The following is a 25598-nucleotide window of genomic DNA, read 5'->3' as shown; positions in this document are numbered from 1 at the left end:
TGCCAGAGAAACAGTTCATCAGACTGTTGGCCAATTAATTTATTTAAATATCTTCATGCTGTGAGGTAATGAATAGTTCCTTACTTGCCTAGGCCATCATGGTGGGTGTCTTGCTCCCAGTCTCCTCCGTTATCATTTTGATTCACCAACTTGAAGCATTTTATGGCAGTTTGGGATCAACTTCCTTTCACTTATCCTCATCCCGCAGCAAAATGTCTGATTTCTAATCAATATTTCTCACAGCAGCATTACAGATGCTGATGTTCAGTCATGCAGGAGGATCACACTTTTGTTATCTCAGGTTTTCATGGCTCCAGTTGTTCTCCAGTGTTGGCTTTCCTTCAGCAATAGAGGTTGCAGTGGAACCAGAGGCTGAAGTCAACAAATTGACAAGCCCATGTGTTCTAGCAACTGGCTACAGTTAAATGCAAGCAATGTGAAGTGAGCTGAGATTAGGCCATTGTGAGCCAGGTCAGCTTTACCAAGTTGGCAAAGATTATACTGTTGCAGGAGCAATCCTTCTCAGTGAGAGAGAATCCAGTGATTCAGACCTTGGCTGGGGAGCCAATGCTGTGAAGCAGTTTCTGTGGGATTATTACTGATTGCTTCTACATCAGGATACCCCTGAAGGATACATAGTGACAAACTTTCTGAATCTGAGCCTTGAATTTCTTATATTGCTGTGCTGTTTATTTATTTATTAACTGGCCTTTATTAATAAATAAATAGAGCACAGCAACCTAAGAACACTTCTTTCCCATCAAGTGCAGGTGGCAAAATGATGGTTATCACAAGACTACTATATTTTAAAAATGTTAGTTGGTATTTTTAATTAAAAATGACTGTCTTTTTAAACCCTGAAACATTGGATACCTGGCCATTAAATAAAAATAAATGAAAGAAATAGAGGCCATTGAACTGTGGATGCTAAGCTTGGACTAAAAATTGCATTTACAGATTGCGAGACAAGTTGCAAGAGTAAAGAGAACTCTTGAGAGAAATTCAGAAACAAAAATATCAGTATTTTGGGCACTTGATCAGTGCTGAGAAGCTGCAGAGATCTCTTCTAGGTGACAAGGCAGTGGGCAGCAGAAAGAGGGTCAACCTAAATATGATTGGATCACATCTACCACAGCGTGCTTACACGCAAGCTTCAGTGATCTGTCAGCAAAATGCAGAACAGTCATTAGGTCACTGTGGCTACAGATCACATGATAGCCATAGCTACAAGCAAAACCAGGAGCTTTTCATACCATCATGTTTCACCTTGCCTGCCTTTTACTTCCTCAAATCAATGTTACTTTTCTAACTTGCCCTAATTCTTAGCACAAAGTATTGCCTCGCAGATGGGAAGATTTTATAGATGACAAATCAATCAGCTGAGACTGGATGAGCACTTAAGGGTTTCTTCTGAGATGAGTGTTTGAATTATGTACAATTCCTGATCCAGTTAATGTGCTTATATATTTCGTCAGACACCTTAAAAATATCCATATCCTCTCTAAAGATGTGTTTCAAATGCATTTCACAGATATTATTAACAGTGAGGCATGAGATGTTGTTGTAGGTTGAGATTAGCTTTAAGACTTCTGACCCAAAAAGTACAATGCTCCACCAGGCCTGTTAAAAAAAGGCTGTGTCCTTGCTGACCCACACTCATGGCCCCAAATTTGGCCAGCTACATTCTACAACTGTTTGGCTTCCACTGCTCACCAGCCTCGATTAAATGAGGATGGACCGTCACAATTATAAAATTATGCTTTTGAAATGAGTAACCAGCGAGGATCTTCTGCTAATCAGCTGCTCAACAGATAAGCAGCACATTCTGGATTTTTTAAATTCATCAAATAAAGTTTTCATGTTGACCGCTTCGCTACTTTCGTGTGAGAACACATTTTTCTCATTAATTATTTTCATATTTAATTTTAATCTGAGGAAGGGCCACCAGACCCGAAACGTTAACTCTGTTTTCTCCTCCACAGATGCTGCCAGACCTGCTGAGCTTTTCCAGCAACTTTGTTTTTGTTCCTGAATTACAGCATCCGCAGTTCTTTTGGTTTTTATTCAATGTACAAAGATTTGATAAAAAGGTGGCCCTTTTTTGGCATTCATACCGCGAGGGTACTTTCTCAGAAGAGTAAAGAAAATTGGCATTTCTCCATTGCTTTTCCACCCCATGAACCAGAAACAAAGAAGGGAATCAATCCAAGATGCTCAGTAACCTGGACACAGTAGAAATTCAACCCCCAATAATTACACTATATCACACTCACTGGCTAGATACAGCTCCCTGAGTAACTGGGGCAATGATACAGATACAACAGAAACATTCGGTGCTGCATGTTCTAAAGGAAGCAAGAGAAGTATGGTGAAGGTGGAGGAGAATGCCCCTCTACAAAGGCTGGAAGCTTAATATGATGATACAGTCATACGGCATGGAAACAGACCCTTTGGTTCAACTAGTCCAAACCAACCAAATTCCCCAAACCACTCTATTTCCACTTGCCTGCATTTGGCCCATATCCCTCCAAACCTTTCCTGTTCATGTACTTATCCAAATGATTTTAAATGTTTTAACTGTACCTGCATCCACCATTTCCTCTAACAGTTCATTCCACGCATGAAGCCCTCTCTGTGTAAAAAAAGTTGCCCCCATTTATCCTTTTTAAATGTTTCTGCTCTCACCTTAAAAATATGCTCCTTAGTTTTGAACTGTCCCAACGTAGGGAAAGGACCCTTGCTATTCACCTTATCGATGCCCCTCATTATTTTATAAACCTCTATAAGGCCACTCCTCAACCTCCTACGTTCCGGTGAAGAAATTCCCAGCCTCTCCAGCCTATCTTTATAACTCTTACCCTCCATTCCCTGGTGAATCTTTTCTGAACCCTCTCCAATTCACTAATATCCTCCCTTTAGATCTGTAGGGGTGCATCTGAAAAGAGGGACAGTGGTAGAGCATCAAACACATATAAAGGCACTGTAACAGACGATAGGAATTAGCAAGGTTTAACAGATGTCTGAGCTGATGCAGTGTTTTTACTTGTAGCAAGAGCAGACAACAAATCTCAAACATCTCAAATATCAGGAACTTGAAGGAACACCGTTCACATCCAATTTAGCATCACCTGTTTCCAGTGAATCAATACCTGGCTATAACTTGAGGCATAGAGGCCTTTAGTATTGGAATGAAGATAATTTTGCCTGTTGATTCAAGACACCATTTTCAGAGAGCTTGCATGAAATTTTCTCCAATTGCAGCTGTGTTTGTCTGCAGGTTAGTGGCAGTCATTATTCTGACCCCATGCCATGTCAGAGAGAAGGAGGTGGGAGTGAAGATTCTGCCTTCATTCAGGACGTGAGAGCAGAGGTGAAAGAAGTCAGTTTTGTAATAACTGTGGGGTGTGTTTGTGGTTGGTGTCGTGGAGTAAAAGTGGTTACAGACAGTTGGCAGGATTGGGTAGGTGAGGCCAGGGAAGGATTTAGACACAATTATTTTAAAGTCGTGACATTAGGGACCAGGTGCCAGAGAATTGTCAGCAATGTAATAGATGCGATAACACTATCAACCACAGCCCTAGATTTTACAGTTGTAATAATAGCCAAACTGTCAATGATTGCCAACATTACAACTGTGAAACTGACAGCAACTACAGATATGGGTACACAGGAATTCAAAGGTCACTATCTATGTTTTCCACACTGTTCCACAGAATGTGTTGTGGAGGTCTGCATAGATGATGTAACCAATGTGAACCCATCTTTCAACTGATATGAACTTCCCCTTTTAGGATGCAATACCACAATAAAAATAAAGTTATGCTGTTGAATGGAAGGTAATTGGACTCTGACAATGTACTAAGTTGTACGTAAGTCTACTGCTAAACAACTATCTGGAACACTTCATTTCTATATCAAGAGAAGGGGTTCATAGATTTTTAACTTGAGCATATTTTTAAAGAGTACCTTCTTCCTATGTGTATGTCTTAGTCTTTTATTGTGCTCTCTGTAAAATCTATAAAATTAGTCAGTACGTTTTACTTCCTTGATTACTTCCTGTGAGAATTATTTAATATGATTGACTGCTGAGCCCACTTAATGACATCATTGTTGCTGGATGCCTGAAGATTCCTTTGATATGGCACCAGGAAAGGGAAATCCATCATGGAGATCAGTTGATCTTTGTGGGCAGATTTCTTTGAGGCCAGCAGTACAGGTCACCACTGACAGTGTAAGCTAAGCCGCTCTTACTGTAATTTGAGTGATTCAAATCTTTAGGGTTATGTGCCATTACAAACACAGGGAATGAAAAAGCTACAGTTTTTAAAACTCAGCCTGTTTGGGACAAAATGCAGCACTGTACTAATGTGCCTCCTGGCTTGTGGTAGTCATGTTACCTATACCACTGGGCACAGACAGGGGAAATGCATCTTGCAGTTGGTTTTAATAAAGTGACATTACTTGTCTTGACAGTTAATAACATGATGTATGAAGTGAAGCTGAGGTAGAGTATTGAAGAAACAAAAACGGAAATTACTGGAAAAACTGTGCAGCCTGTGTGGAGAGATATCAGAGTTTAACATTTTGGGTGGAGTGACCCTTTCCCTAAACCCTTTTGAGGACCCAGGTTCTGAGGAAGGGTCACCCGACCCAAAACGTTAACTCTGATTTCTCTTCACAGACGATGCCAGACCTGCTGAGCTTTTCCAGCAATTTCTGTTTTTGTTTCTGATTTGCAGCATGCACAGTTATTTCAGTTTATATTGAGTATTGAAGATCTGTTTTAAAAAAAAATCCACAGCCACTGACAATCGCAGGAGCATTTAGAGCTGTGTAAGCTATTGCAGTAATCTAAAATAAATTGTAAAGAACAGATAAGCAAGCCACAACTGAAGCACATTGGCTGCAACTCCTGTCTCTTAACACCAATCGAAATGAAACATGACATGAAGAGAACTGGCAGTTTTTCCACAACAATGGCAAAATGACAAGTAACTACACTTTCAGCATTCATAGAATCGTACAATACAGAAGAGGCCCTTTGGCCCAACAAGTCAAAAATACCTTACTACCTACACTTGTCACACTTACCCGCACTAGGCCCATAGCCTTGAATGTTGTGACACTTGAAGTGTTTGTCCAAGCATTTTTTAAAGGTTGTGAGGTTTTCCACCTCAACTACCCTCCCAGGCAGGGCATTCCAGATTCCCAGCATCCTCTGGGGTATAAGCCTTTTCCTTAAAAATTCCTTCTAAATCTCCCACCTTTCAATTTAAAATTATTCCCCCTTGTTATTGACCCTAATGACTAAGGGGAACAGCTGCTTTCTATCCACCCTGTCTGTGTTCCTCATAACCTTATACATCTCTATCAGGTTCCCCCTCAACCTTCTCTGCTCCAAAGGAAACAGCCCGAGCTTATTTAACCTCTCTTCATCGCTGAAATGCTCCATCCCAAACAACTTAGTGGATTTCAAAATAAATCTCTCTGAAGATTAGAAAATAACACACAGCAGTAATTTTAAAAGCCTTGTAGGCACACTCTAACCCCCAAGTAAATATAACTTATGGCCAGTAAATGCTCCATATTAGGGCGCAAGATGAAATAGAGACTATTGATCAATATGTGCCAACATTAACAGAGCTTGTAATATCATGTGACTTTACACAACAAAAAGATGATCCAATGAAAGACAGGATTACAGTATGCATAAAAGATTCTAGCTACTGAGAAGGAAGAAACCCACTTTGAGGAAAGTGATCGAAACATTACTGAAACCCTGATGTAAATCAGCAACAAAGCATGTTCAAGGTAGAACTGACCAGGTCTTGCATTAGGCTGATGGACATTCCAGGCCAAAATTGCATAAAAATCATGGATAATTACAACAGTTAAAAGGCATCTGGATGGGTATATGAATAGGAAGCATTTAGAAGGATATGAGCCAAATGCTGGCAAATGGGACAAGATAAATTTAGGATATCTGGTTGGCATGGATAAGTTGGACTGAAGGGTCTGTTTCTGTGCTGCATATCTCTCTGACTCTATGACAAAAGGCTGGATACAAAGTCTGTGGAAGATGTCACACAAAGGAAAAGAATGCTTATCCAGCATCGTGAGAGCGTTCTTTTCACTGAAAAAAAAAACAAACCATTTTGCGAACAAGTGTATGGCTTGGAGAAAGCACAACAACTGAGTACAGATGGCCAGTGGAAAAATATCAGTGAAAGACTCTGACCACTCACTGGACACAATACAACCAATGGTTCAGTCAATTTAAGAGATGACAAATAGTTTGTGACTGTCCGAATGATGACTCTGGTAGGAGAATATCAAGTCCAAGTTAATATAAAGTGTAAAATAAACACACGTCATGCAACAGTAATGACCTTGAAAGACCTGTGCAACGTGGCTGAATGTACTGATCCAAGAATGAAGCCCTTGAAGATAAGTTGGAAGCTACATGAAGGCACCACACTCATTCCAAGGGGACAAATTATTCTTGTATTCCAATATAACGGCAAGAATGTAAATCTAAGAGTTCCGGATCATAGATGTCAAGCGAAACCTCACTTTACAGCCAGAGCGAGTCTGAAGCTGGGATTTGTAACCCTCAATGTAACAATGAAGTTTGTAACATGTGCTAGCACACTAAGGCATTGATCATAGGAAAGCTCCTTGAGAAGTGCAACAATGCTTGCAGTGTCTTCCAGGAGACTATCGCTTCGAGGTAGATGAGCTTTCAAAACCAACTCAGCATCTGCCATGAAAAGTTCCAGCTGCAGGTGGTAATCCTGAAAGTGACAACATCTACAGCATGAATTACCAACACAGTAGCAGAGAAACAACCTGAAAAGCTAAGAGTAAACATCAACCCACTGGATCAAAGTAAAGTTCTAAAGAGATCTCGCTACCCCAGACCAACTATTGAAGGGATTTTGCCATAACTGTCAATCAGAAGGATGGCACCAGCAAATGCAACTGGGCAAAAGCAGCAACTTTCTAACTACGTTACGAATGCCCTTTGGGAGATACAGATGGTTGCTTGTGCCGTTGGCATTTCCCTTGCTCTAGAGGAATATCAAATGCTGACAATGTCCAGTAGTTAGTAATCTTTCCAGAGTGGAAGCTACACTTGATAATCTGTTAGTTTATTTAGAGATACAATGGAAGAAGCCATTGCCAACCATGATCACTGTCGAGTGTACCTGCTAGACACAGCTCCTCAGGTGAATGTGGAACTGAAAACGAATATTAAAGATGTCGGAAGTCAAGAACACAAGTCAGGTACTGACAGCAAAAGGGCTTCATCCAAATCCTGAAAAGGTGAGAGCTGCAGTGACCAACAGATAGAAAAGCAGTGCAATGATTTGGCACATTCACCAACTTTTTACTAAAGGTGCTGCCCAATTTGTCATTGGAATATGAAGAATTGCATGAACTCATTGCCAAGATGGTGCAGTAGTACTGGGACACAGACAAGCTGTGCTCACTAAAGCCAACAGAAGCTGCTGAAATACTGTGATGTAACTGACAAAGTCACGCTGCAGTGTGATATCAACAAAACAGAACTTGATTAATTATCTTTGATTTTTAACTTCTACCTGTAGCAACCTCAGGTAACATTTGCATTTCTGGCAACATCTGATCTGAAGAAGAGTCATAATAGATTCAAAACATTAACTCTGTTTCTCGAACTGTGGATACTGCCAAACCTGCTGAGTTTCTCCAGCACTTTGTGTTTGTTTCTGATTTCTAGCATCAGCAGTTTTTGCTATTATCTGAGAACTAAGATGCTGAAGTCCAATTATACCTTTTTCAGAAATCTCCGCAATTTCACTTTGGAATGGAATAAACATTTCACAAGAAGAAAATCCAGACATTTTCCGAAACAGGAGGTTTTGTCACCCCAAGCGTACAGTAATTGGGGTGATATTCCCGCCAAAGCAACACCAGTGCACTCTTTAGTAAAAGGGAAAATTCAGCCTTATGCTGGATTCATTTACTTCCTTTTTACAGCCACAGTAATTGTCTCCATCACCAACTCAGCATTTTTGAAATCGTATGCCATTAGCAATTGAGGTATTCCAGTATTTATTTTGCAGATGTTAATTAATTTTGCATGCTTTGCCATTCAGTCATTCCCTGAAAGAATTACAGTTTCACTGGTGCATGCAGCATTGATTAGTGATCAACTACATTGGAAAAAATGTTGAATTTCTTTTCTTAGAGGGTCAATAGCATTTGGAATTCTCTCCCCAGTGGGTGACCTGGTCATTGAAATACACTAAAGGCTGAGGTGGACAGATTAACACATGAATCAAGATTTATCAGTGAGAGGACAGGAAGTTAAAGTTAAGGCCATATCAAACCGGGCATAATCGCATTGACTTCTTATATTTGTATGTCTATCTGCATAGTTTTAAAGCAAATACTCCTAAAATTCTACATATAGAAGAACCGTAAACTTTTGTGTAAACGTGTGTCCATTACAGGAAGAGGAGGTGACCTTTCAATTCCTCAGCCATTCATTTAGATCATAGCTGATCTGTCATTCTTCTGCCTTTGTTCAATAACCTTTGATATATTTATTTAACAAAGGTCTGTACTGATCACCATTTTGAAAATTGTAATTAACCCAACGTCCTCAAGCTTAAGGAAGTGGGTTTGAGATTCCTCCACTCGTTTGAGTGAGGTAATGCTTTCCCATTTTCACTGAATTCCTTCAAAAGAGCAAATAGTTTCTATATCGCTCCTAATGAATCCAGTAATTGTGTTACATAATTCAAATAGAGCATCTAGAGACTCGAATTGATTTAACCTCCCCTCATAATTAGGATGAGTAATTATTGTGGTAGGGAATTGGAGTCGGGTTTTTTTGCCCTTGCATATTATGATAACAGTAAACACTTGGAAGGTGATGTCACGCTGAGTTAGCTTTTGTTAGTTCAGTGATGGCACATTGATCAAAGTCTCCAGAATCTAGTCCTGGAATTACAGTGTAAGGTATCTGCATTCCAACATTTGATATCCTGTTCTGAAGTTCCTGCCTCAGCAGATTTAGGAGCACCGTGTGCTCATACAAAATTAATGGGTTCACACTTAAACTAAAGTAGTGGAGATGAATTTCAAACAAATCTGTAAAGCCTTTGTTTGCTGATATGTCACAGCCTACTTTCCAGGCCTAGTGTTTCAGTTCTGGACTGCTTTGAATTTAAAGTAGTGGTTGAAGTTTAAAATGATATAGGCACTGTTTTTGTTTGAAGCAGGTGAATGTAAGCTGTACATTAAGAATAAAACAATTCTGCAAAGTTGTTTGAATGGAGAATCGTTTATCTCCATTCTTATTATAATCAACTTAAAATACAGAGAAAATTGGTCAGAGTAAAGTGCATCCATTTTTCCTATTTGGTGTGTGTTATGACAGGTGTGAATTATACTTGTATTAATATCATTTATAGAGTTTGGATTTCAAACTAGTGGCATATTGATGTTGGTTACTTTTGAGAAGAGTTTTAAAAAAACCCTAGTCAGAGAGTCCTTCCAGAACTGTGACCTAATCCAGTATCTATCAGGAGAGCAGGTGTTTGTGAGCCCCCTGCAGTGTTAAAAGGATGTATGCTAAGGTGTTTACAACAAAAACAGTACACAACGAAAGGCATTACTTTGTTTTTAGTTTAGAATAATCAGGATTGATTTTAGCTTGGAAAAGCCCAGATATCGAAAGCTTCAGGTTAGTTTTGGAGGAGATCCAACTGTGGTCAGAACAAATATAATATTTCTTCCAGAAAGATGTATAAGACAATTCAGGGAAAGCTCCGTTACTTTTGTTTAAACATTTAACTTGTGAAACTTCTAGACCAGGAATATTTGGTTAGAAACCACCAGGGTGCATGGTGGCCCAGTGGTTAGCACTGCTGCCTCACAGCGCCAGGGACCCGGGTTTGATTCCACCCTTAGGCAACTGTTTGTGTGGAGTTTGCACATTCTCCCCGTGTCTGCATGGGTTTCCTCCGGATGCTCCGGTTTCCTCCCATAGTCCAAAATTAAATGTGCAGGGTAGGTGGGTTAGCCATGCTAAATTGCCTGTAGTGCCCAGGGATATTAAGGTTAGGTGGGTTAGACATGGGAAGCACAAGGGTAGGGGAATGAGTCTGGGTGGGATGCTCTTCGGAGGGGCGGTGTGGACTTGTTGGGCCAAATGGCACTTTTCCGTACTGTAGGGATTCTATGATTATTAAACAACCTGGAAAATCTAAGCTTTCTGTTTCATGAGTATTCATGTAAGAAGACTTAACTGCTTCTCCCCAGTTCTGCCCTTTGAACCGTAAATTTGAAACTAAAGATTTGATATCGAGTGGTAATTTATGGAGTCATTGAGTTATACAGCACAGAAACAGAGCCTTCAGTCCAACTCATCCGCACCAACCAGACATCCCAATCTGACCTAGTCCCATTTGCCAGCTTTTGGTCCATATCCCTCAAAATCCTTCCTATTCATATACTCATCCAGATGCCTTTTAAATGTTGTAATTGTACCAGCCTCCACCACTTCCTCTGGCAGCTCGTTCCAGACACGCAACATCCTCTGCATGAAAAAGATATCCCTCAAGTCCTTTTTAATCTTTCCCCTCTCACCTTAATGATTTACAGTCTCTACTGAACCAGGTGGGCCATGGTTTGATAATGATCACAGAGTCTGCTAAGGACACAATTTATGCTGATATGCTATTCTGGTGCTGTTGATGCCCCACAATGTTTTGGGTTGGTCAATATGTCTTTGTGTCGAGATAAATATACTCCACTTAATACTGAAATAGTGCATCACTACATAATAATGGATTCTTCATGCTGAAGAATAAAGTTTTAGCATCACAAGGACAATGCATTGATCGCCTTTGTGAATATTATTATTGCCATGTCTGCGACAAATTGATTGTGGCAGATGAGATGAAGTAGCTTCCTTCTGTGTGTTGACTCAGTTTGGCACTCCTGGGTCAGTTTTGCTGTGCAGGTGAAATTCCTTTGTTCTTTGTTCATTATAGCTTCTGCCACTAATGTTCCACATGGTTCATCACCAGTTGAGGGTAATTGATGGTTCCCTTGGCTTTGTTTGACCTCAAGCCGTAAGAATTCACAACATCCTGAGCTAACCTTTCTGATCCCAGATCATTCCACCTGATTGTAAATGCTGTTTGCTTACCTCTAATAGCCTGATTCTGAGGTGAACCAGGATCACTGCCCCCTTTAAAATTTACCTACTCAGCAAACACAGTTTATTTCAAATTGTTTTTCCTTTAAATTATTTTTTGTGTTGTCCATGCAAATAAATCATCATTGAACAAAGACTGCGTGCAAAAATTCAAAATATTAAAAAAACTGGATACAAAATTAACTGAGTGATAAAAATCAGAGAGCAGTGGTCAATGGATATTTTTCTGGCTGGAAGAAGGTTTATACTGAAGTTCCCCAGGGTCCGTATTGGGATCCTTGCTTTTCCCGATATATATTCATGCTCTAGATCTTAGTGTCCGGGAACAATTCCAAAATTTGTAGGTAATAGTAAACTTGAAAGAATTGTAAACTGTGAGGAGGACAGTGTCAAACTCAAAAAGACATTGACAAGTTGCATCTGCAGTTCCTACTATCTCTTGACAAGTTGATGGAGAGGTGGCAGATGAGGTTCAGTGAAGAGACATGTGAGGTGATGCAGTTTGGAAGGAAGAATGTTAATATAAAATTCTAAAAGGGACACAAGGACAGAGGAACAGATCATTGCACAGATCCTTGAAGATGGCAGGACAGATGGAGAGAGCAGCTAATAATGCATTCAGTGCTTTCAGCTTTATTAATGAGGTATGGAGTAAAAGAGCTGGAGGTGGGGAATGATGTTGAACTCGTACAAGACACTTGTTAGACTTCGGTTGGACGATTATGTACAATTGTGGGCACCGCATCATAAGAAGGATGTGAATGCATTGGAAAGGATGCAGAAACAATTTTCAAGACTAGTTCCAGAAATGAGAAATTTCAGTGATGAGGATAGATTGAAGAAGTTGGAACTGTTTTCTCATTAGAGAGAAGAAGACAGAGGAAATTTAATAGAGGTTTTAAAATCATGAGTGCACTGTGTAGTATACTGTAGCAGATACTTCAGTAGATAGAGAGAAGCTATTCCCACTCGTAAAAGAAAGAAAAAGTGAGACGGCATAGATTTAAAGTGGTGTCAAATGAAACAAGGGTGGTTTGAGAGAAACCTTTATCACACAGCGAGTCATTGGAGTATAGAATGCACTGCCTAGGAATATGGTGGAGGCAAAGTCAGTGAACATTCAGAGGGTATTGAATGATTATTTGCTTGGACATATTGTCCAGGGATATGGAAACAGGCAGGAGATTGGCACTAACCAGTGCAGGCACAATGGGCCGAATGGCCTCTTTCTGCATTGTAAAAATTCTGTGATTCTCTGACATTAAAGAAGCAGTTTAATTTTTTTTAATAACAAGCATGAAACCTAAATGGTTATTTTCCTATTGGCAGCCCACAAATGACCAGATTTATGAAATCTCTGGTGAGATTTGGATTTGAATCACAGTAAAGGGGATGGTGTTGGGGAATAGATGAAATTTTGATTTGCTGTGTGTTTTAAGATCTTTCAAACTGTGTTCTACATTTTGATGGTTTTGTTCTGTTAGTTTTCTTGCGTAATAAACTTCTGTTTTATTGTTAATGAAAATGTACCACTGTGTGTGCCAATGGTTGTGAGTGACCATCACACTTAATGAAAAAGTATGATCTATCAAGCCAGGTTTCAGTTTGGGATCGGAGTTTCCCTATAGTAATATTAGCTGGGGTCATATCAGCTGAAGAAATAACTTCACTTTGGAGTGTTTTATTTTCTAACCAAAAATTGTGGTCATTGTTCAGCAGCCAAATGCTTGTTTGAAATCATCTTTCGGTGACATACAGGTAGAATGCTTCATTCGACATGCCCTCCTAAGGCTGGAACTGCCCTGATTTCTCTGATACAAAATACTTCCCCTCACTTGGCACATTTCAACTCCCAAGTGACAATATAAACACATATATTCCTTGCAAATCCAAGTTTAGATTCTAGCCAACCAGCAATCATTGTCATCAATTGAATCAGTTTTGGGTGTTAAAAGTTCTAAGTTTATCATTTGAAGAAAATTTTGCCCAAAATATATATCTATTTTGAAAACATCTGTTTTGATAGGATGGATTAGAAATTGAGGCTGGTGCGCCCAAGGGAATTAGACCATCTGAGGCTGCGTTTTATTAATATCCTTCTGTAATGTAGCTGTGGTATTCACTCACTTACAGCATAATTCATTCGTTAAACTTCCTCCATGTTTATCGACAGGAGAGTTCACTCCAGAGATGCAACTGAGAATACGACAGGAGATAGAAAAAGAAAAGAAGGTGGAACAATGGAAGGAAAACTTTTTTGAGAATTACTATGGCCAAAAGTAAGCAATTTCATCATATTTTCATCACTGTTTTGCCTCTTATTCTACTATATCATTTTTGGGGTAATACGGTATTTAATTTTGAGTGAAAGATTCCTGGTCAGTCATTCATTGGTGGAATTTTCAACAATCTTACCTAAAATTACAAAGGGATTTTGATCAATTGGGCAATAGGCTGGAGGGTGGCAGATGGAGTTTAATTTGGACACATGTGAGGTTTTGCATTTTGTTAAACAAACAAAGGCAGGACATATAAAGTTAATGGTAGGGCGCCAGGTGGTGTTGTCAAACAGAGAAACCTAGGAGTTCAAGTACATAGTTCTTTGAAAGCTGCGTCACAGGTAGACAGTATGGTTAAGAAGGCATTTAGCACGCTGGCCTTCATTGCTCAGACATTTGAGTAGAGGAGTTGGGATGTCATGTTGAGGTTGTATGGGACGTTGGTGAGGCCCCTTCTGGAGAACTGCATGCAGTTCTGGTTGCCCTGCTATAAGAAAAATATTATTAAAATGGAGAGAGTTCAGAATAGATTTACCAGGATGTTTCTGGGACTGGAGTTATAAGGACAGGCTAGGAACTTTTTCACTGGAGCGTAGGAAGTTAAGGGGTTATCTTATTGAGGTTTATGAAATCATGAGTGGTATGGATAAGGTGAATAGCAAGAGTCTTTCCCCCAGGGTGGATGGGTTCAAAACTAAGGGACATATTGTTAAGGTGAGAGGAGAAAGATTTAAAAGGGACCTGAGGGGCAACGTTTTCACACAGAGGGTGGTTTGTACGTGGAATGATCTGCCAGAGGAAGTGGTAGATGCAGGTACAGTTACAACATTTAAAAGACATTTGGATAAGTACATGGATAGGAAAGGTTTAGAGGGATATGGGCCAAACACAGGCAGGTGGGATGTGATTATTTTGGGAAACTTGGTCAGCGTGGACTAGTTGGTCTGAAGGGTCTGTTTCCAAGCTGTATGACTCTATGACTCCATTCATGGTGCTGTTGTACAGCAGATGCTGGTTTGAGACAGCAATATGAGCCAGAGTTTTAGTTAGAGCGTCTTCTTAAATAAAGAAGAGACATTCTTTCAGTAGAAAGGCAAAAGAAAAACTGTATTTAATATAGTCTTGAATAATTAATTGTAAAATTTTCGTTTGCATTATGTAGACAATTACAGCTGCCATTTTCACATTTGCAGGCTATAAATATGTCCTACAGCCCACAAAATTCAGTGGTCTAATCTCTGTGCAGAGCTTTTTCAGATTTTTCAAATAAATCAAGAAAGACAACTGATCAATATGCTAACTCTTCTGCAGTTGTGGACATGTATGGACCACATTTGATTGACAATGTTTGCAAAAATATCAAATTAATCATTTGATATAAATTATTGTTACACACTAGTCCACTTTACTGACGAGATCACTAACTTTAACTGACATTAAATTGAGACAAGTCTAATCCAGAGGTGTTCATAATCAGTTTTTATTTTGTGGATAATTGAAGTATAAGTTGTTATATGTATAGGCATGAAAGTACTGAACACAAGTTTAAAAAGTCCTTTTAGATTTTTAGTTGTTTCTGACACTTTTTTGCAAATAACTTAAACATTTTGCAGTTCTGGCATAAGTCTGGAAGACTCCGAAAAGCTGACTTCATTGTCGAATAATGTTGAGGATCATCAACATCATCCATCCAAACAACCCCCTCTCCAATCAGTCACAGAAGAAACTTCTATCAAGGCAGAGACACCAGCTGAGCCAAAAGGAGAAGCTGACATCAAAGCAATAACCAAAGAAGAAGGCATGCTAATAGTAGAAGCAAAGGTTGAAGCAATAGAAAAATCTCCAGTCTTTTCCAAACAGTGTTGCAGCAAATCATCTCCAGATATTAAAACCCATCAAGATGATAAACCTTTGGAGATTAGTACTCTGTCTGAGAAGAAGGTGGACCTTGAACTGACTCCTTCAATGTTACAGCAAGATAATCAAACTCCAAAAGTAGGTTCTGTTATCTCCCAAGAGGCTAAAGCCTCAGTACTCAAGGCAGAATTAGACCAAAACCAGTCCAAGTTAGAGAGTTCAGAAACATCTGAAAATAAAGAGCCTGAGGCTGTAAATTCAGTGGAAAGCAAGACCCCTGAGTCTTCTAAGAAAGACCAAGTTCTAAAATCTACTGAAGAAATGGAAGCTATTGCAGAGAGTCTTAAAAGGAAGTCTACCAGTGAAGAAGATTCTCTGCTCAGTCCTGAGAAAAGGCCTCGTGTTGTGGACACCCAGTTATTTCGGACCCCACCTAAGGACTTTCCCAGAAACAAAGATGAGCCACGTGAACTCAAAGTCCCACCTCTTAAGGTACTTGAAATCTTGCTGTTTACCTCATCCAGGTTTTATCCCAGATGCGACAGACAATGCACAGGGTTCTGTCAAGTTGATGGGTATAATCAGCCATCAGTCAAAGAACCAATGGGGAACTATACTGTACACAGGCTTGATGTGGCCATCATCAGCCCTTCCCCACTAAGTGGGACCCTGGTGACAGAAATCCACTCCAATCTGCCAGCTAATGAGAAGCTGCCAGTTCCTCATGATGTCAGGTCCCTACATCAAACACAGACTGCCTGATAGGAATAGACCTACACTCACACGCACAGGGTAGTTGCTCATTTAACCCCTGAGCTACCAGTAAATTGGAGTGGGCTCAGGTGTTAATGAGCTTATTATTTAATTCAATAGATAAAACCTCCATCCCCTGCCACCCCACCATCAGCAGCTGGGATGCCCATATCAGCCCTCCAATTCATCAGAGAAGATTGGCCATTGCCAGAAAACTGGTGCAGTGCCCTTCCCTTGATTAGGTGTTGATAGCAGCATGTTTCCCACCACATCAGGACTGCATTCAGTCCAGGCCACTGTTAAAGAGAGAGAGACTCTTAGTCAACATGACATAACTTAAACTATGGTGTCACTAGAAAACAAAATATTTCTGGATGAGTCTGACTTTGATGTTAGGACATACTGATTACAAGGAGATGGTGAATCTGTAATAAATGGAAATATTTATATCTGGAAAGAAAATTTGTGTAGAAACACAGAAGGATGCAACTCAGAAAGAGATCATTCTGTCTATGTTGCCTGCACTGAGTTTTTTTTTGAAAATCTCATCCAGTTTGCCCCACTTACCTGTTGATACACCAAAGCACACCAAATCTTTTGCAATATATATCCAGTTTTCTTTTGGAAGTTATTGTTAAACCTGCTGCTACAGTACATTCTAGATCTAAACAACTCACTGTGTGAAACTCTCAGTTCAGGTGCCTTTGCCAAATATTTAAATCTGTGTCCTCTAGTTACAATCCTTTTACAATCAGTTTCTCAGTGTTTACTTAGATAAACATTTTGAACACCTCTATGAAATTTTCTTTTAAACTTCCCCCTTAAGACGAATGATCAGAATTTTTGTCGTGTCTCTTTACCAGTGAAGCACATCATCCCTGCTACCATTTCCTGTGCATGCTCCCTTATGGTCTTGACAGCTTCCTGAGAGTGTGGGTGTCCAGGATTGTTACAACACTCCACTTAGGGGCAAAACAGTGTTTTATGCTGGTTTGCCAATACACCCTTGGTTTTCTATTCTGCACCTCTATTTATAAAGCAATGAATGTGAGTGTATTGCAATACCACATTACAATTTATTTCACAGACACCCAAATAAGCTCAGAGTTTCTTTAGAAGGTCTCTGCAAACTGTTTAATTTCCCACTTTGCATGTTATGAGAGGTCAATCAGGAAATATGTACTTTCACTTTGGTTTTAAGCTTCATTGAAGGACTGGTTAAGTCTTAGGTTTAAGAAACTGTGTGTAAGTTTAACACCGGTTAAAATCCATGCTACAGTGGGCAGGGTTTTATACTTGGCTGCCCAGTGGGGCTGTGACTGAGAGTTTAGGGTCACAGGAAGCCAGGCTGTGCAGGAAACAGCCTCCCTCATTTTCCCACCCGAAGCCTGAGCAGATTTACCCGCTGACATCCTGCCACACTAACCTCAAAAATACGACAAGGCAGTAAGTGTCCTGTTAAGAGCATCAATTGATTGGGGCAGGAGGCTTTCTGAGGGTGTGCCTGTTGCCTGGTAAATTGAGGCAGACAGGCATCAGGAAAGGCATCCACAGGCTTTACAAAGCTCTCGATATACTCACTGGAGACTATGGAATTCTGCTCATTGTTTCTGCCTCTGTTTTGATGTAAAGCTCAGTAAGCAGAGGATTGTTCTTTTAATCTTCTTTCTTTTAAATTCCTTCCAGATTCCAGTCTCAAGAATCAGACCTGTGCCTACCCAGACTAGTCAGGTCTCTCCAAGGGCCGCTTTCCCACAGCTCGTCATTAGTCCTGGGAGAACTGGAGCCAGGACTCTTGCAGACATCAAAGCTAAAGCTCAACTGGCCAAGGCCCAGCGAGCAGCAGCAGCAGCAGGAGGAGGAGCAGTTCCAGGCCCAGGTCCAGGGGGAGGGAGTGGAGGGGGTGGAGGGACTGCGCTCACTAAATCTTCAGGACAGGGGAGCACCTTGGATGTGGACGGAACTGGAGGCAGGAGAGGTGTTGGAGGGTCCTTGTTTGATAATTCAGGACAACACTCCAGAACACGTCCAGAGGCTGCAACCAAGGTCCCAACCAGTATGGCTACGAGAACACAATTACAGCAAGCCCCCGAAGCGCAGTGCCTACCTGCAATTAGCAATGCAGGCCCCAGCAAATCCTCAACCACAATGACCACACCAGCATTAACATTATCATCAAGTGCACATATACCAACATCTGTGACTTCACTGCCATCCTCACACACCTGCCCAGTGACAACAAACAGTACAGCAACAAAACCCACTCCCGTTCCATTGCAGACACAAACTACAAACCAGATTCCCGGTGCAGCCTTGACACATGTTTTGAAACCTGGACCTGTTTTCAGAGATTCTGAGTATGCAAAGATGGCAACTCAAAGCTCAGGAAATTTTGCCGTGCACAGTAAAGCAGGTGAAGTGAGTACTCAGCCTTTGACAGACTGTAATGTTAGAGTGCCAGATGTAGACAGAAAGCTGCTTTCTGAGACTCAGCTGCCTTCCCTTTCACAGAGGAGCCATCAGGTTCCAGCTTCTGCCAGTGTCTTTGTCACAACAGCTGGTTCTATTTCTGTGGCAGCTGGAGACACAGCTGGCACTACAGAAGGGGCTTTGCTAGTGTCTGAGGCAATGACAAATGTAGAAAGCCCTGTAATTACACCTGCTACATCTACACCTTCACTTTGCACCTCACATGATGTACCTAGCCTTAAAGCACAAGAACCTGTTTGTGGAACCATACCAAAAATGAGTTCCTCCATCCCTGCAAATAATCCATTGGTTACACAGCTGCTGCAGGGGAAGGAAGTGTCACTGGAGCAATTCCTGCCAAAGCCTCTAACCAAAGCAGAGATGAAGCCTGTATATCAGTTTCCGAAAACTTCACTCGACCAGAAAATGAAGCCGTTGCCTGATGGCACATTGGTAGTATCTGTGACTATGGCAAGTGCCACCACTGTGATTCAGGACTCTGGGGAGGTACCCACTGACCTGATCAAAGGAAAAGAATCTCAGATGGTACCAGAGCAAGTTGTTGGATCAGTTGAGCAGCAGAGACAGCAAGAGCTGTTTGAACAGGCTGCAAAGCAGAGTTCTACCAGTGAAGAGCAGCAGACCAGGGCTACTGAGCCAGTCTGTACTCAATCAGAAACGCTCAGCAGCACAACCCAAGAGAGAATACAGCCAGCCGCTCTGAGTAATGTGCAGAGTCAAACCTTAGCTCCAGTGTCTTTACAACACGATGTCAACAATTCAGCTTTTCCTTCCACAGGGGCTTCAGTTGGTCAAAGATCGAGGTTTGGTTTGATGGGGACAAAGTCTGCCCTTAAACCAGCTGTATCTGGTCACTATCTCCTGAACACAGCAACGTATGGAAGAGGTTCAGAGAGCTGGAAAAGAGCCCATGTTCAGAGTACTGAGACTCATGTTGGTATAAATGGCCTGGTGGAGACATCTGACGGTGATGTTAAGGAGGACAGAGTAAAACAAGTGGATGGTAGCATTCAGGTAGCATCAGAACCAATAAACAGCTCAGTGTCCTGTCATCCTCCACCTGTACTAATTAAAGCAGAGCAAGATTCCACCCAGATGGGTGACAGCATTGCCTGCCCTCAACTAGATCATTTGTCCAGCGGATATTTGAAAGTGGAAGCACCCACACATGAATATAGACACACTGGAAAGGAGAACACTCCTTTACTGGCTCCTGCACAAATGGCTGGTATATCTGTGACTAAAGAATTCTATCAGGGACTCCAGTCAAACTTAGCCCATGTTGGTGGTGGCAAATTAATGCAGAGCCACCAAGACCCTTACAGGATATCCAGCCTCTCTGTAGGATTTCAACAGCCTTCTCAGCACCAAGAGAAGCTTCCCGCTTCAGGAAACCGTGCAAGTTCCCAGTTTGCATTTAAACCAGTTCAGAGTAGCAGTATCAATGTTCCTTCTGTTTCATCTGTAAACCATTGCTCCACATTGACAGGAATGTCTGTGTACAGCCAAGTCTCAAATAACTCCGGAAATATGGTGTCATTCTCCGTTACTGTGACAACACTTCCTGCTGGTCAGTCAATAGATACAAGCAGCCAATCTGCCCAAACATTTCCTGAAGGTGGTACCATGGACGACTCTCCTTCTAAATGTTATTGCAGGCTTAAAGCCATGATTATGTGTAAAGGATGCGGAGCATTTTGTCATGATGACTGCATTGGACCATCTAAATTATGTGTTTCTTGTCTGGTGGTACGATAAATAAACCTGGTTTCCTTCATTAGAAAGAAATTTATCTGGACTGGCATGTGCCATGCACAAGAGAACTATCCAATCAGGAAAAAAGTTATATCAAATTTATTAACAATGGCACCTTTTTTCTAGGCTTCCTTGGCTGGTATGTGTTAAATGAGACAGAGTTTGCACTAAAGATCATGCTCAGATTGTATTCTATTTTTTTCAAACAAAATTTTGAACAGAAGCGAACAGGGTAACTAATGAAAACATATTTGATATATTATTTAAATGCCTGATCATATTAACAGGGCCCTTGTGTATTTTAGCCTTTTCTCCCCCCAACCTTCCCTTAGCCTCTAATACATTGACGTGAAAGAGCAAATGTGAAATTTGCACAGCCAGTGAACACTGCATTTGCTAACCTAATTTCTTCACCTCAGAACAAGACTGGTGAGTACAAGTTATCCAGGCTGGGCAGTGAACTTGCAACTTTTCATAATGAGTACTTGTTTAAGTAGAATCTAAACTCTTAAATCCCAAAGCTGACACTTCTTGTTAATTGCCGCACTTGGGTTTCAATCGGAGAGATTGGCAAATGCTAAAATACAGGTAATACAGCTGTAATGTCAACAAGTAAAACTAAATACAGTCAGGATCAGAGTCTCCAGACTTTGTGATGAACTGTAGAGCATGTGCTGACATCAGGTTACTGAAGAAAGAACTGCACTGTTACTGAATTTAAATAAAACTCCATCAATCTGCTGTATCAAGCAGTAATCTTTTTAATATAAAATATTAGCCATCAGATCCTATTTGAAGATTGGAAAACAAACTAATTGAGTATAATTTAGAAGATGCAACTTTGCAAATGGTCTATATCATTAAGATTGTCGCAGTGTAAACATATGAAAAACCCACAGTGATTGCATTGTATGTTTTCTCTTAGGAACTCTTTTGAAATCTCAATGCAAGGAATAATGAGGAGACAATAATAGGATTTTAATCGTTTCCATTTCCAGGAATAATAATAGGATAAATGGTTAAGGAATTTCCACCGTATCAGTTTCATATTTCAATGACTTTATTTTAAAATATGTATTAAAATAATTGTCCCAGCTGTCTCCTTTTGTCATAGAAAAATCTTTCCTTAATGAAATTTTGTTGATCAAAACCCTAGAATAGTATTCCAGACCAGCTCGGTGTCTGTGATATGATAAAGAGAAGCTTTTAGATCAACATTTAGTACTTACAGATACCTCAGTTTTTTGACGAGGGGCATAATGCTGACAATTAAATCAGGAATAAACAGCATCGCTTAAGTTCAAGATTCTAACATAATGATGTTCACTAATCTGTTAGCTACACCAGAAGTCAGCAATGTTCCTCTTACTGTAAGAGGTGAGCACAGTGCAGCCTGGTAACTGATCATTACAATTGCCTATGACTTTCAGTAGATTTTAGAGGGTGTCTATGATTTTTGGAACATGTGACAAAACGATTGAAAGGTTACAGACAGGTCTTGCAGTCGACAACTTTCTTTAAGGGGCCAACAAAATAACCTGATTTGTTGATAATGGCAAGTTTTTTTCCTAATCTTCCTTTTAATGTTGTTAAAAACGATAAAGTCCAGCATTCTATAATTGTTGCTCGACACATGACAGTAGCTTACCAAGTTTTGTTTAATTTATGTCAGTTTGGATTTTAACAGGGTTGTAAATCTTCCCACTGCTTCTTGTTGTCTTTGAAGACATTAATATTCTGCCTTTTGATGCAAATTTTTGAGGATCTATTGAGTAAATAGTAGAAAAAATGTAAAAAATAAATTAGGCCTATATATAGTTTTTAAAATAAAACTGTTTTTCACAAATACCAATATAGAAATCACTATTTTTAAAATAAATAAAGGATTTTTAAAGAATTTAAAAGATAAAGAACATTTCTTTCACTTTATATTGGTTGCACGTCATGTTTTGTGTTAAAATCAAATAAGTGGCAAAATATTTAATATTTTGCTCCCAATAGTAATAACCTAAATAAAATCACCCAATGGCAGTTATAATAAAGTTGCATGGTCAGTAATATTGAAAATACTCAATACTTAAAACTGTATCAGTAAATGGTCTATGTTGTCATTAGAGGCAATTGGAATTATTGCCACATTATGCCACTTGTAAAGAACATAGAATCTTTATTTCTGGTATTGTCTTTCTTGTTACAGATTATATTTTTCTCTCAAAAAATTTTAAAACCTGTTCTTATAATGGAGAGTGTACATTTGAAATATAACTCCTGTATGAAATGTATTTTATCACCAGAACAACAGCAAATAAAGATAGCTGTTATATCCTTTGTGTTTGTAATCATGGAAATGTGGTTTGAAACTCCGTATTGATGAATTGTATCAGTAAGTCACCATCCAGCATTGGGCTATCAATGAGATCTGCCTTCAGGACTGGAGACAAATTCTGGATCACTGATACTTAGTTCTTCTCCACAGAATAATACATTCTAAATATTTACAAGTTAAATTCATCTTGGGTGGAACATAGATTAGAGCATAATTTTGAAAAGTCATTCACATGAGGAGGTCACATTGAATGGACAATATAACTACCTGCTGTTACACACGCACATTGTTTTCAATGACAGACTCTTGTACACTTGAAAATATGTTTTTTACCTGCCAATTTTCCCTCTTACATCATAATTTCATCTGGTATTACATAAAATTCATTCAGCTGTGAACAACAAAATATAAGTGGGATAACAAGGTCTAGAGCTGGATGAACACAGCAGGCCAAGCAGCAATAGAGGAGCAGGAAGGCTGACGTTTCGGGCCTAGACCCTTCTTCTGAACGTCAGCCTTGGCCTGCTGTGTTCTTCCAGCTCTACACCTTGTTATCTCAGATTCTCCAGCATCTGCAGTTCCTACTATCTCAAAAATATATGTGGGACTTGTTAAACTTAAATTGTATTCCTTAAAGTACAAATATTTCTTAAATAGTAATTATACGTCTTTAAAGTCCTATTTCTAAATTTAATGAGTCTCCGTTTTTCATATGGAGATTCTCCGTGTAAAGTGTAACAAGTATTAATTCTGAAATCTACTGATAAATATTTTCAAACTAACCTTTCCAAAGTAAAGGAATTAATCTGTTGCACAGACTATATTTGTTTGTCATTTATCACAGAGCACTTTAAATGTTTCTCAGAAAATCACTAAATGATTTCCAAAAGTTCTTGCATGACATTCAGCCCCAGTGCTCCATATTGCAATTTTGGTCAGAGAGAGTTACACCGATTATATTGCGCCATGCTGCTGTTGTAAAGTACATTAACTGGTGACATGTGTGTGAATAGAAGCACTTGCAATAACACATTTACACACATAATCACTTGATTAGAGTTACTTATGCAGGCATCCCGACATGAAAAATATGTTATGCACAAATAAGAAACCTTTCCTTCCATTTGTGAGTGGATGATCTCTGACCAAAGGAACCAAACCATGCAGTAAAAAGGAGACCAGCTGGGATTTGCTAGAGGAGGCATGGATGAGATAGATGCTACATACTCATCCAGTGCAAGGACAGCACCAGGTATACTTAGATACAAGCTGCAAATTATTTGCGGGGTGACATATCAAATCATTTCTGAGAGATTCACATAGATTGTGTTCTGGATATTCGGGAGAGATGCTACAACTTTGAAACTTTGCTGAGGACCCACAATACAGATAGTCCATGGTCACTGTAACAATTACTCTGCGGCAGTTTGTCAATCTATGTATCTATCTACACCAGATGGTGATTTCAGATTTGGACTTCTCAACATTGAGATGTTTACATAACATTGCAAGACTTAAAAAAGGACTGCCAATCAGTGTTTTCCGTTCCATAACTAGTCATCATGGGCTAAACACTTCCAAAATCTACAGCAAAAGGCAACATGAAATTGGGTAGTTCCATAGACTTCCTCTCCCACCATCTTAACTTCTTCCTAAGTTTGGCAAAATGCATTTTCCAGTGCTCAATCCTGACTCTCATGTGCTAAAAGAAACCCCGGCTGCTTATCTCTGGTACAATATCAGTACAAAATGGACTAATGGCTTCTGCTGCTATATTGGCATTGGGTTGTTTGTAACACTGGGACCTGGTTCCTCCTATTTTAGGAGGTCCCTGTAGGAAGCGAAAGGGAATACATGTCAACATTAGGTACACAACTAAAATGCAGGAAGAAATGGCAGGGAGACAGTTTATTGCACATCAGAATTGTACCCTGATCCACAATTGTTCATTGTGAGCTGCAAGAGCCAAAGATAAAATGTCCCTTTATTTACCTTACTTATTGTTGTGTAAATTATATAATGTGTCAATCAACTCGCTGGGAAATAGGGTAAGTAAAGGAGCGCGCATGAAGTAAGCTATACAATAATGTGGTTACGTAGAGCAGCAGAACATTTGTTGCATCTTTCCCTCATTGGACCCTTTGCCTGCAATCTTTGGGGCAGTTCCTTTACACCTTTTGAGTGGTGAAGGGCTGGTTGATTTGTTTGTTTACCTGGTTCGCCCTCAGTTACTATGTACACATTCTACAAGCACGTGCCAAGCATATCATATTTCGAAATGCAGTGTTCCAGCCAAAAAGTTAGCATTCCCCTTTCATAAATGCATAAACCAATTTGTTTCTGGAGATAGTTATCTTGTGATTATCCCCGCTAGAATTATGGCTGAGCTATTTGCATGGTGTGCAGAGCAGTGGGTTCCTGTGCTATCCTCGGTTATACCTCCTGAAAAAGTACCTGGAGCCTCAGTATCAGTGGGATTAAGGGAATGGGTAGAAAATGGTCACCTGGCCAGTGACCCCCACATTCTGTGAAGGAATAAAAAAAATTCTTGCATTACTCTCCACCATCTATGATTTCTAGTGGTTTCAGCCAAAACAGAATGTCACCTTCAAGATAGGTGAGTAGCAGTATTTTAAGGGTTGCTGCATTTTCAGATACAACCCATACCACTCAGCTAATGGGTGCAGTGAACTGATTCCAATTAGAAAACCAGTCTGGAACATCCCACCAGTTTTGATCATGTGTGGTTATGAAGGATTTGATTGGTTAGCTAGAGTGAAGATGTTTCCACTTTCTGTGCTACATGTTCTTTATGATGTGCACATTTCTCAAGCTTCTCCTAGCACATAGACCAAAACTATAAAGTAGGTACAATTACTTTATCATTCCTCTTTTCAATACGGAGTATGGTTCCAACATTTTCCAC

At 39.9% G+C, this 25598-nt stretch overlaps 1 protein-coding gene across 13 annotated transcripts in view; it reads left to right on the top strand.

Annotated features, from left to right (window-relative positions):
- Positions 1-22674, top strand: part of LOC109913001 (putative Polycomb group protein ASXL2) — a 245321-nt gene extending 222647 nt beyond the window's left edge. For all 13 annotated transcript variants that reach the window (XM_048596839.1, XM_048596836.1, XM_048596838.1 and 10 more), the window contains 3 exons: positions 13386-13491; positions 15105-15840; positions 17788-22674. In XM_048596839.1, coding sequence (XP_048452796.1) covers positions 13386-13491; positions 15105-15840; positions 17788-20349 — 3404 coding nt within the window. In that variant the 3' untranslated portion in view covers positions 20350-22674. The remainder of the gene's footprint in view (positions 1-13385; positions 13492-15104; positions 15841-17787) is intronic.
- Positions 22675-25598: the final 2924 nt, after the last annotated feature.

Source organism: Rhincodon typus, chromosome 5, assembly GCF_021869965.1.
Source record: "Rhincodon typus isolate 14 chromosome 5, sRhiTyp1.1, whole genome shotgun sequence".
NCBI lineage: Eukaryota > Metazoa > Chordata > Chondrichthyes > Orectolobiformes > Rhincodontidae > Rhincodon > Rhincodon typus.
This window is presented reverse-complemented; position numbering and strand designations above follow the sequence as displayed.